At 49.1% G+C, this 13,192-nt stretch overlaps 1 protein-coding gene across 1 annotated transcript in view; it reads right to left on the bottom strand.

Moving 5' to 3' along the window:
- The window catches only part of LOC125944958 (solute carrier organic anion transporter family member 4A1-like), a 44,972-nt gene extending 32,079 nt beyond the window's left edge, over nt 1-12,893 (bottom strand). Inside the window, exons 1-3 of the mRNA XM_049666417.1 lie at nt 12,669-12,893; nt 8,935-9,562; nt 547-646 (exon numbers count right to left, since the gene is read on the bottom strand). Coding sequence (XP_049522374.1) covers nt 547-646; nt 8,935-9,562; nt 12,669-12,893 — 953 coding nt within the window. The remainder of the gene's footprint in view (nt 1-546; nt 647-8,934; nt 9,563-12,668) is intronic.
- Nucleotides 12,894-13,192: the final 299 nt, after the last annotated feature.

Here is a 13,192-nt window from a genome sequence, read left to right as displayed (position 1 = left end):
TAGCTCAAAATGCGTGCGGCGTTGGTGACTGTTGCTGGAGCCTCTGATATAAATAGGCACTTGGTGCCGCAGCTAAACGTCGCCTCCCTTCCCTCCCCCTCCCCCACGGCCTCTCGCGCGTCCGAAGAAGGCGCGTTTGCTCTACATATATGGTGATTGTAAAGGAGAAAAGAGACGCCTACTTCTGCAGCCCTTAAGCGAGCACGGCGCAGAACGCGCGTTTGTTCTCCGCCGTGCGTTCACTCCCCGTGAAAGACGCGCCCCTCGCGCCCTTTCACTCGCACATACAGCGTTCGGCGCGCGGCGACGATTTCATCTCCAAATGACGTCATACGGAACCTCACGGCGACGGCGACGGCGACGGCGACGCCGACGGCAGAAATCTGCTTTTGAGTGTCCATATAATTGCTATCGCAATAAAAATTATGACGTCCCGTATCTATCTACCATCACTCTAATGACGTGACCAAGACGGGTCCTCGCATCTATTCGACCTGTGAGCCCAGATTCTCAAATGAAGGCGCCGCGATAGAGGCGGATGCTCACTGTTTGATGTCTTTCGTGATGTCTACGTAGAACCTCAAGAAGAAGCCAGACGCCATGAAACCGAAGCCGGGACCCATGACACCCATACATGAGAACACACCTGGAAAGAGTCGTTTCGCCTCGTTGAAGCGTCACTCTTTGCTGCATTTCTTGCTCTTGTAGCGATGTTCATTTTTTTCTATGCGCCGTATGCTGCCTGTCTTGGACATAATTTGACAACTGCAACACTTTAGTTCGATAATTTAACAACAGCGATTCTTATTATTTGCTTCATGAGCACTAACTTGATTTAGGGGCACGAACGTTGCTGTAGTCCTAACGAGGGGCTATAACACTTCAATTTTTGCATAAGTGAGCTGGACAGCAGGCTTATAATTTATCCAGGCTTCAAAATGAACCATGCGTAGTATAAGCATTATCAGGCACTTACTAATGGGACACCTAGCACGCAAGCGAAGTCTACACAAACCGTGGTTTACGTGTTGCGAAAGTTGTAAGCCAGCAGCTGATGGTATACCATGTTGATTGGTGTACCGGCTAAATAGAGACACAAAGATAGTGTGCCTCGCTACACATCTGCTGATCTCATAACTCGAGTTTGGTGTGGGGTACTGAATTTTTGGTATCGCCCATGAAATGCAAAAAAAATAAACGGCAAGACGATTCATATTTATCCTAAAACTGGGAATTGTTGTGATACCGTGACCGTGCCTTGACTTCTTCCTTGCTTTCTTTCTTACTTTATGAAAACATAACATATATATTGTTACGGGAAGGAAGAAGCGTACTAATATTTACAGATGGGTTTTAATGGCTGCGTAGAGAAGCGAAAACCCAGAATCTTCTTTGTCGTCTCGCAGGGCACCAACCATGTCCTCTTCTTCCCACTGTGCATTACTGTGACATTACCCCCGTCGGAAGAAGCACCTTACTGGTGCGACTCACTGGTTCCAGAAAGTAACGGTTTGAGGCGGCTGACGTGGATGATGTCAGATAGAGGTGAAGGCACGGTAGCATCCAGTGGAGACACTTCATATGTGACAGGCGTCACCTGGCGGAGGATGCGATAAGGGCCGTAGTCTCGCGAGAGGAGTTTCTCCGAAAGACCGACACGTAGAGATGGAGACCAAACTAGCACAACAGCACCTGGTTCGTATACGACGTCGCAGTGGCGCTGATCGTAACGGCACTTCTGACGTGTCTGTGAAGCAGAGAGACGAAGACGGGCAATCTGGCGTGCCTGGGTCGCTGTGGTTATGACATCACGAGCGTACTCTGTCGGCGAGTCGAGTGTGGTCGAAAGAAGAGTCCCAAAAGGCAAGGTCGGTTCATGGCCATATAGGAGGTAGAAGGGCGAATAGCCAGCTGTGTCGTGGCGCAAGGAAAAGTAAAGCAGTGTCCCAGTCGCGATGATCGGAGGAAACATACATCGCGAGCATGTCAGTTATTGTCCGGTTCAAGCGTTCAGTAAGACCGTTACTTTGCGGATGGTAGGCTGTAGTAAGCTTGTGTTTAGTAGCACAGGATCAGAGTAAGTCGTCGATGACTTTAGCAAGAAATTATCGTCCGCGATCGGTGAGAAGTTCACGAGGTGCGCCGTGGTGTAAGATAACGTCGTGAAGCAAGAAGTCAGCGACGTCTGTAGCGCAACTGGTGGGAAGGGCTCTTGTAATGGCATAAAGGGTGGTATAGTCCTTAGCGACGTCAATCCACTTATTTCCGTCGTTTCATATAGGGAATGATCCGAGAGGTTCAACGCCAACGCGAAAAAAGGGTCGGTTGGTATATCCAGAGGCTGCAGCAGACCAGCAGGATGTACAGCTGGTTGTTTTCGCCGTTGACAAGACTCACACGCGGCGACATAGCGACGGACGGAGCGGCTGAGACGGGGCCAGAAATATCGTCGTCGAATTCGGTCATAGGTCCGAGGACGCCAAGGTGTCCAGCAGTGGGAACGTCATGCAGTTGCTGGAGTACAGTCTGCTGAAGATGAGACGGAATGACGATTAGCGGCTCGGGCCCATCTGGGTGCATGTTGCGACGATACAGGGTGTCATTTTGTAGTACGAACATGTAGACGGATGGGTCAGACGGGTCAGAGAGCAGGCGTTCGATAAGCTGCCGTAACAATTCATCGCGTCGTTGTTCAGCCCCAATGTCTCTCAAGGCGGAAAGCGAGAGAACGCAGATCGGTGCGGCATCCACTAAATCGTTCGGTGCATCGACGGGGTGACGAGATAGGCAGTCGGCGTCCTGATGTAAACGACCCGACTTGTAGACCACAGTGTATGTGTATTCCTGAAGGCGTAGGGCCCAGCGACCGAGGCGTCCGGTGGGATCCTTAAGGGAAGGAAGCCAACAGAGGGCGTGGTGATCGGTTGTAGCCGTAAATGGTCGACCATATATGTAAGGTCGAAACTTGCCCACAGCCCAAAATGAGGGCGAGACATTCCCGCTCAGTAATCCAATAATTGCGCTCGGATGGGGAGAGGAGGCGGCTGGCGTAGGCGATAACGCGGTTGTGCCGACGTCGGTGTTGGGATAGAATTGCGCCGATGCCATATCCACTGGCGTCAGTGCGAATTTCTGTCGGAGCGGAGGCGTCAAAATGGGCGAGAACAGGAGGTGTGGTGAGTAGCGTGATGAGGCGCGAGAAAGAAGTCGCTCGTTCAGAGCCCCAGCAGAAAGGAACGTCTTTCTTGAGGAGGTCAGTCAGGGTACGAGCAACATGCGCGAAATTTTTCACAAACCGGCGGAAGTAAGAGCAAAGACCGATAAAGCTGCGAACATCTTTGGCAGAGGTTGGTACAAGGAAATTCTGCACTGCACGAACTTTGGTAGGATCGGGGCGAGTGCCTGACGAATCGACGAGATGTCCGAGCATGGTTATTTGTCGGTGACCGAAGCGGTACTTGCACGAGTTGAGCTGCAGGCCAGCGGTGCGAAAAACAGAAAGCACAGATGAAAGTCGTTCAAGTTGGGCCGCAAAAGTTGGAGAAAATACGATGACGTCATCCAAGTAAGACAAGCAGATGGTCCATTTCAATCCACGCAAAAACATGTCCATCATACGTTCAAAGGTTGCCGGGACATTGCAGAAGCCGAAAGGCATTACCCTAAACTGATAGAGGCCGTCAGGTGTAACGAATGTGGTCTTTTCACGGTCCATTTCATCCACGGCAATTTCCAAATATCCGGAGCGAAGGTGTATTGATGAAAAAAAAAATGTCACAGTTTCGCCCTAAGGGCGAAGCAATGAATGCGATAGCAACACAGCAATGTCATACGAAGTAAGGTGAGTGGCTTTGGTAGCAATATGAATTATAGTAAACATGAGCTGATTAAGTAAGCAGGTGTGCTGCGGCGTAAGTAGACCGACATGAAGAGAGACTCCATGACCACGAGAAGGCGCGTGTGAAACGGTGGTGTTGATGAGAAGCGCTTCCCGTGGGCAGCGCGTGCGAAGGGACACACCTGTAGCGCTGCACTGCCGATCCGGGCAGCATTGCATGTGTAGCGTGCGTTGGAAAATGTGGCCCGACTATTACTAACTGAATGAACAAGCGTGGTGTGAGCGCGCACAAACAAACATGAATAGATCACACTGAATGACTGCAGACAACGACTGTCAAAACGCTGGCAGCAAGCGCATACGCCGCAGCGGGCGATGGTAAAGCTTTAGGCGAAGGTGCGTGAGGTCTATCACTTCAACGGAAACTGAGCGGCGAATGCACAGCGCATAGAAAAGTCAGAGCGGTGTGGAGATAAGAGACGGTGTGGGCGAGCGACGAGCGCGGTTGTTGGCAGAGTAGAAGTGCGCCCCCCCGCTCCCTCCAGCGCTGGCTTCCCGCTTCCTTGCTTGCGCGTGGGAGATTGAGTGCGTTCGCTCTCCGTGATAGCGCGCGTCCCCGCACGCTTCCGCTCGGCCATACGGCACGCGGCGAAAATTTTATCTGTACGGAACCTCACGGCGACGGCGACGGCGATGGTGACAGCGACGCCGACGGCAGAAATCCGGTTGAAGTGTCCATATAATTGCTATCGCAATAATAAGTGGCACCGTGAAGACAATCCAGAGCGTCGTCGATCCGTGGAAGCGGGTAGACATCTTTCTTGGTGATCTGGTTTAGATGACGATAGTCCACGCAGAATCGCCAGCTGTTGTCCTTCTTTTTGGCGAGAACAACAGGGGATGCCCACGGGCTGGAAGAGTGTTCAATAATCCCTTTGGCAAGCATTTTGTCAACTTCGCTCTGGATAGCTTGTCGCTCAGAGGGCGACACCCGGTATAAGCGACGGCGAACAGGTGCCGCATCGCCGGTATTTATATGATGCTTCACAACCGTAGTTTGACCCAAAGAGCGATCGTTCATGTAGAAAATGTCGCCGTAGGACTCGAGGAGGTCACGGAGTGCTGCGGCGGATTGGGGGTCGAGGTCCGGTGCAATCATCTTTCCAATGTCGTCGGCCGGGGCAGATGCAGAAGGCGCAGAACGAGCACTGGTCGATGATGTCGCAACAGATAGAACTGAAATATGGCACTCGCGGGACGGTGACAACGCGGCAAGCGACATCCCTCGAGGAAGTACCTGAGGGCACTGGCCGAAATTGAGGATGGGAAGACAGGTCTGATTCGCCGCTACAGAAATGACGGTGTGTGGGAAGGAGACATTGTGGGAAAGTAGGTCTGAAGTCGCGGGAGTGAGGACATAGTCACCGTCAGGAACAGGTGGAGAGGCGAAAACGGTGATGCAGGTCGCTGCTTGCGGAAGAAGAATAAAATCCGCAGAACAAAGCTGAGTTGGGGCTTGAGCAGGAAGGTCAATGGAAAGGGGTAGGTCAAGTTGGACAACACCGGCTGAACAGTCAATCAGAGCAGAATGGGTGGTCAAAAAGTCGAGGCCGAGGATCACATCGTGGGGGCAGCGTTCGAGCACACTAAACAAAACGGGCGTGTGGCGACCGGCGACACTGACACGTGCAGCACACATTCCGAGCACTGCTGGAGTTCCACCATCGGCGACCTGTAGCAGTCGAGGCGGAGCAGGAGTAAGGACTTTCTTCAGGTGCGTTCGCAAGTCAGTGACGTTCGGCGCCAATGAGTAAATTATGTTTTAAGGGAAAGCCTTAGATCATGTCCAGCCGTATATAACAGACAGTTAAGGATTAGCCAAATAATTAGTGATTGATTAGTGATTGATTAAGGTGTATTAGGGTGGATTAAGATGAATTAAGGTCGAGTAAGGTCGATTAAAGTCAATGAAGGAGGATTAAGGTGGATTGAGTAAGGTTGAGTACGTGAATGAAGGAGGATTAAGGTGGATTAGGGTGTATTAAGGTGGATTAAGGTCGATTAAGGTGGATAAGGAGGATTAGGGTTGATTAAGGTGGATCAAGGTCTTTTAATGTGGATTAGGTGGATTAGAGTGGATTAATGTGACTAGGTAGATTAAGGTGTATTAAGGAGGATTAGGGTGTATTAAGGAGGATTAAAGAGGATAAGGTGGATTAGGGTGGAATAAGGTCGAATAAAGTAAACTAAGGTCACTGAAGGAGGATTACGGTGCATTAGGGTTGATTAAGGTGGATTAGGCATCAGCAATTTTGATTAGACATCATCAGAAATTTCGATGACACACTAAAAGCAGCGGAAGAATTCTATACTGACCCAGAGCAGCCAAGCTACTTTCATTCGAAGTAGTGATGAACAGGATACAGAGCCTTCTTATATAACTAAGGATGAAGTTAGAAGGGCCTAACAAGACGTGACCAGGGGAAAAGCTGCTAGAAAAGATGGAATAACAGTACATTTAATCAAAGATGGAGTAGATATCATGGTTTAAAAGCTTACAGCCCTTTACACGCCGTGTCACGACTTCAAGTGTACCAGAAAGCTGGAAGAATGCAACATTATACTAATACATAGGAAGGAAGATGTTAAAGAATTGAATAATAATAGACTAATTAGCGTGGTTTCAGTATTGTATAAAATATTCACCAAGATAATTCCCAATAGAATCAGGACAACACTTGACTTCAGTCAACCAAGAGAACAGGCTGATTTCAGGAGGGGACATTCTACAACAGTAGCGCACCCAGGATCTCTGCCAGGGGGCCCTCTCTGCCCCCCCCCCCCCCCCCCACCACCATTTTTATGGTGGTGGGGGGGGGGGGAGCAAGCATTTAGCATAATATGCAATTTCCTTGCTTTAGCCTGAGGAATCCAACAGCAACTAAAATGCCCAATAATTATAATAATATAATGACACCAAGGATGATGACGATGTTTATTTATTGAGCGTTTTACTCAAAGTAATTTAAGAGTGAATGAATAAATACAAGACAGTGACAGAGTGTTTTTGTTATTCAGGAAAAATGCGACCTCGAGCCATCTCCTGAATTGTAATGACAATGTGAACAGAACACTGAAGATACACGTTGGGCTAGTGGGGCTGGATGCGTGGGGGGGGGGGGGGGGTTACAACACCTGAACCTCCCCCCCCCCCCTTCGGCGGTGCGCCACTGTTCTACAATGGGTCATATCCATGTCATCAATCAGGTAATCGAGACATCTACGCAGTACAATCAACCTCTCATATGGCTTTCATAGACTATGAAAAGGCATTTGATTCAGTAGAGATGCCAGTAGTCATAGAGTCATTGCGTAATCAAGTAATCAAGGCGTACAGGAGGCATACATGAATATCTTGACAAATATATACAAAGATTTCATAGCTATCTTAGTTCTCCACATGAAAAGTAGAAAGTTACCTGTCAAGAAACGGGTCAGGCAAGGAGACAAAATCTCTCCAATGCTATTCACTGCATGCTTAGAAGAAGTATTCAAGCTCTTAGACTGGGAAGGCCTAGGCGTGAGGATCAACGGCGAATATCTCAGTAACCTTCGGTTTGCAGATGACATTGTTCTATTCAGCAACAATGGGGACGAATTACAGCAAATGATTGAGGATCTAAACCGAGAAAGTGTACGAGTGGGGTTGAAGGTTAATATGCAGAAGACAAAGGTAATCTTCCGTAGGCTCCCACGTGGTAAAGTCTTGTGACGGCACTTTCCACACATGGTTTGTCTTGCACGTTGGATTAGCCTGTGGCACCTCACCGCCTACCGAGTGCAGCATCAACATGCATCAGCAGTGTCTACACACCGCCTACTGCTTCGCGTGCGATAGCAACAACTAAGAAAACTGCTGCGCTAAGCGGCGCATGAAGGCAATGGCGCCGACGCTCGAAGTTCGCTTTGGTCCGGCGAGTGACACACCAGCGTGAACCAGAACGCCTTCGCGCGTTCGCGGCAGACGCTGCGAAATCTGCCATTCGCATTCCTATGCTGAGCGCGTCGCAACTCAGCTGGCTGCCCAGTACACAACGGAGTCGGAACAAAATGGTCGTACCGTCGCCGAAGCGGCTCGGCAGCTGAACGCCGCTCACCAACAGGCCTCCGTGCGTCAAGCAAACTTGCAACACGGTCGCCGGCTTGCAAATTGTCTGCCTTTCGCTGCAGCGGACCATGAGTTCAAGAAGCAAACACACAACAGCTTCTGTGAAGGCACGCTTCACTTTCGCATTCTACCAATCTTTATGAAAGAGGGACCAACCATAATTTTTTGCATTGCGCACCCATCGAAATGCGGCCGTCATGGCTGAGATCGAAACCTAGACCCCAAGCTCAGCAGCTCAACAGCACAGTCACTGGGCTACCACGCCAGGTAGAATTGAAACGAAGCTGAACTTGCAGTCCCCATTGTTCGGCACAATGTTCTCGGTGTGGCGGTTCTGGCTACGCAAAAACGCTTGTGCTGTTAGATTCCGGTGTATTTAATAGTTATATGGCAGTAGAAGTAATAGGAGACCCTTACAGCCACTCTTCTGCTTCTGCACATTAAACTCCATGAAATTTTTTTTCGATAGACGCAATGCCAACAGAGTTATGATACTCCTTTTTAATACAATAAATGTCGAGTACTAATCTGCATCTGTCTTCTTTGTACTTTCTAAGCATATCATGTGCCATGACTTGAATCCTTCGGTCTATTGCAGCTTCAATTCTTGGGTGTATTTCTTCGCCTTCAATCAATTTAAGACCACAATTTTCCTGTAGTGTTGCCCTTTCTTCGTATTACATTTTCCTGCGTTCATTTTAATGTTAGAAATGTGTCATATGTACAGCTTCAAACTGGGCCCAGCTCTGTCTTAATTAAGCAAGGCACGGAAGACACGAAAAGGAAGACAAAAAAAAAAAAAAAAAACGCCACGTGCAACTTTTTCTCTGCGTTCTCATTTTCCAACTTGGGCTTGTAGTTTTTCCACCAATTACTAGCTCGCCGAATGCTTCCACCGTTTTCTGCTTTAAAGGCGTTGAGCCCTTACCGAGGTACGTGGAGACCATCCTGGTGGGCACGTTCTCGTCCAGGTACGAGACACCCAACGTGTAGAATGGCGTCGAGCCGATGCCGTGCATGGCGTGTGCCAGCATCAGCAGGAACCGGTAGTTCCGCACATCACCGCTGAGGCAGAGGTCTTTGGGAAGTGGGCCTGCCGGGCAGAGATCCTGCAGTTCGGAACCCCACTGGTAGGCGGGCGCGATAAAATGGACCGAGGTGAAGAGGAGCGCGCCCAGCCCCACGGTGAGGGCGCCGACGCCGATGAACACCGGCTTGTTGCCGCTGGTGCCCATGAAGGCGATGGGCGCGATGGCGACGCAGTTGGCCACGTTGTACGTGCTGATGATCATGGCGCTCTCGAAGCTGCGCAGCTGGAACCGACGTTCGAGCGTCGGCAGGACGACGTTGATGACCCCGTTGGCGAGGAAGCTGTGCGTGAAGGTGATGGCGCACATGTTGGCCAGCATGTAGCGCGGCTTGCAGAACCTCTGCAGCGCCGCGGGGCGGAACCAGAGAAGCCCACAGCGAGTGTCTGTCACAGTGTCGGCGAAGGCGACATCCGGTTCTACCCCGACACCGGCCGGAACTTTGGCGACGAGCGACGCGTTTTCGTCCTGTCGTAAACGCGGGAAGATAGATTGAGGCGTGAGAGCTGCTTGATTGCTTTCGCCGCCTCGTGTCCAAACGCGAGAATAATTCGACCCGAAAAGCAGCAACTTCAGCTTCGTTAGCATTGCGGGGTGAGTAGCCCGCCGAAAACACACATGCCCGTCGTATTATGAACACAGTGAATGCGGGTGAGGCCTTTAGAGCCTTTCATTCGGGCATTAGGGGAAGTGGCCATTTGGCGTCGTAGGGAGCGAGGTTGGAACATAGCACTAAATTTAGTGAATAAATTGCACGCAGGTGATGATGGAAGCCGTTGATGGTTAAAGAAAAGAAACTGCGCTTCGCATGCGCCAGTCAGTAGCGGAACGCCCTCGGAAACGTTTGTGGCGGTTGCGTTGCGCTGCCTTCAACCAGGACTTTATCGCGAAAACTACTTCGGAGAGTCAGTGCAGCCAAAGCACAGAAGTTCGGGAAGGTAGATGTGGGATTAGAGGAAAGAGGTGCCAACACAGGCGCTGTGTTTCCTCCATCCGCTAATCACCCATCTATCTTTCCGGACTTCGGTGCTATGCCCTGCCATTCACGCCATGATTTCAGACCAACTCGCCCAAATAACTATCCTTATTCTTCAGAGTGATACCACACACCGAAAGAATAGAGGCGTCTGAAGAAAACGAAACAAACGAAAATAGGGGATAGGCTACAGCGTGCTCGCGCTATGCAGCGTAATCTCTAAACGCACGCGTAATCCTTGTGGTGTATCTTGCCGGAATCTGCATTCATTCAAATCGAAGTTAATTATTTCGCATAAAAAAACTATGAATTCATAGCTTATCTTTCGTGTATGCGAGCGCCACGGCTCGCCTATAATAGCACTGTATAGCGCACTTTTCAACAGGATTATCGTGTTGCGCGATGTATTTTAGCCATTGTGCAATTGTATTCCGAACCGCATTTACTACTTGGGAATAAGATCAGAACTTTGACTTTAACCCGACGGCTCCTTTAACAAGGATGACTGCGTGCAGTAATAAAAGCTTTCAAAATGACATCAGATGGCGTATTCCAACACGCCAATTTCATGCGCAGGAATAATGTTATGCATGCGGTACTATAATAAAGGTCTCTTCAAGGCTTCGCCGTCACAATGAACATCTCATAGTGCGCTATTTATTTACGAAATCTGGCCGCTGCGCTGCAGTTTTAGTAGGGAGTAATCTAACATTTGATCGCGTACCTGCATTGGTTGGCGCAAACATTCAATTTTTTCATTCAGTGTGGTGATACGTTGCTAATCAAAGGGGTGTTCAGCTGTGTGAGTTAAATGCGCATGAAAAAAAAAAAAAACATGTTCAGTATGGTCGATCCTATATCGATTTCGAAGACGACTTTGACGGCGAAAGCATTAATGCATTTACGTCATTTCTTTTGTGATTGTTTGCTTATGTTGGTTTAATTAATCAAATAACTATTGATTGGTCGTAATTCGTTTTTTTTCTTACTTGCTATTACGGAGTCATTAATTGATCCTAATTAGTATGTACTGCTCTTCGGAAATCTTAATTAGTCCTAATTCGGCGTGACCAGTCTTATCATGGAGTCTCGACTTGATGTTAAGTAGTCTCTATTACTGTTCGCAACCTTTAATCACCTTTAATTATTCGTAATTATTCTTAGTTACTTAGTAATTCCCTTTAGCACGCTTTAGTAAAGGTGTCGTATGATTTTCTCGTTCTGGTCTTGTTAATTACACTAATTACCCTTAATTTGTCTTTGGGACTCTTAAATTACTCTTAATTACTTTTAGCTATTTGGTGCTTAATTCACTTTTACATGCTTTATTGAATGGTAGAGGTGTAGTATGCCACTTTGTTTTTTGGTACCGCAAGTGTTGTCCACGATGGTCACATTCCGCGACTGATGAGCCAGTTAAGCCTTTCGCTTTAAAAGACACCCATGCCCATTAACGCGCACGCACGAGCAAAGCTTATGCTCCATCGCGTGCACATGCGCGCACACAGAGTTTTAGAGACCGCATCAGCACAGCCCCCCTGTCACAACGCTAAAACGCTATTCTTTTGGAGCAAGGCAACACCTATTTAGATGCACTAGGGAGCGAGGCGAGCTTGCTACGGAGACCGCGCATGCGCAGACCCTGGCACTATTTTTTCACCGGCGCACTCCGCCGGCGAAAGGCCACTGGGCTGGCGTTCCGATTTAATTTGTGGGCACCTGTACCTAGATTTAGGTGCACGTTAAAGACCCCAGGTGGTCGAAAGTTTCCGGAGTCCCCCGCCACGGCGTGCCTCATAATCAGATCGTGGTTCTGGTACGTAAAACCTCATAATTTAATAAAATTTTCTTTTTTGTGTCATTGTCTGCCGGCCACGGAGCTGCGAACGCATTCAAGCTCTACAATACATCTCCCGCATTTCGTAAATGGTAATAAGCGAAGAAGGAAATTTACAGAAGAATAAAAATGGGTTGGAGTGCATACGGCAGACATTGCCAAATCGTGACCGGGAGCTTACCACTGTCGTTGAAAAGAAACGTGTGCAATCATTGCATTCTACCGGTGCTAACATATGGGGCCGAAACTTGGAGGTTAACAAAGAGACTCGAGAACAAGTTAATCACTGCACAAAGAGCAATGAAACGAAATATGTTAGGCGTAACGTTAAGAGACCGGAAGAGAGCGGCGTGGGTCAGAGAGCGAACGGGTATGGCGGATATTCTAGTTGACATTAAGAGAAAGAAATGGAGCTGGGCAATCCATGTAATGCGTAGGGTAGATAACCGGTGGACCATTAGAGTTACAGAACGGGTGCCAAGAGAAGGGAAGCGTAGTCGAGGACGGCAGAAGACTAGGTTGGGTGATGAAATTAAAATATTTTCAGGTAGAAATTGGAATCAGCTAGCTCAGCTAGGACAGCGGTAATTGCAGATCGCCTTCGTCCTGCAGTGGGCATAAAAATAGGCTGATGATGTAATGATGATGATGATGATGAATAAGCGAACTAATCCGGCTGAACCTCCACATAATTAAGCTACTTTCTTTCTCTTCCGTGCCCCAAACCATTGATGCTCTTGATAACTACACAAGCGGTTCACCTGGTTCCTGTCAGGGGCGGCTTCTCCCTCCCTCTCTGATCGCGAAGTCTTCTGTGGTGATGCCCCTCCATCGACAGAGTCCTTAGCCCCGCGATCTTCTGCCTGCGAACTTTCGGCGCCCACGCTGTACTTGCCGGTGCTGTGGCGCTCTTCGACGGCACCCTCTCCGCCCGTGGCAGGCACCTCAGCCGGGTGCTCAGCACTTTCAGCTGCGTCTTGGGACATTGCGTCTTGGCTGCGTCTTGGCTGTGCCAGGGGAGTGCCGCCTCCGCCAGACCGCAACTCACCTTGCCCTGGAGGACAAGAAGGCGGGACTATAGAGCTCGGCGGATACGCTCAGCGACGGCTGCAATCAAGGTTACACGGTTATTATGTCAGGATTAACGCGCCTGGCACGCTCTCCGCTTTTAACACCCACGGATCGAAATACCCGCTTACGACATACCTACCCGTTTCATACATGTCAAAGAGACCTCTGTATGTAGTGTATGTAGTGTATTGTGATGTGTGTATTATGTATGTAT

This window comes from Dermacentor silvarum, chromosome 4 (genome assembly GCF_013339745.2).
Source record: "Dermacentor silvarum isolate Dsil-2018 chromosome 4, BIME_Dsil_1.4, whole genome shotgun sequence".
Taxonomy (NCBI): domain Eukaryota; kingdom Metazoa; phylum Arthropoda; class Arachnida; order Ixodida; family Ixodidae; genus Dermacentor; species Dermacentor silvarum.
Note: the sequence above shows the minus strand (reverse complement) of the source record. Positions and strands in the feature narration are given on the sequence as shown.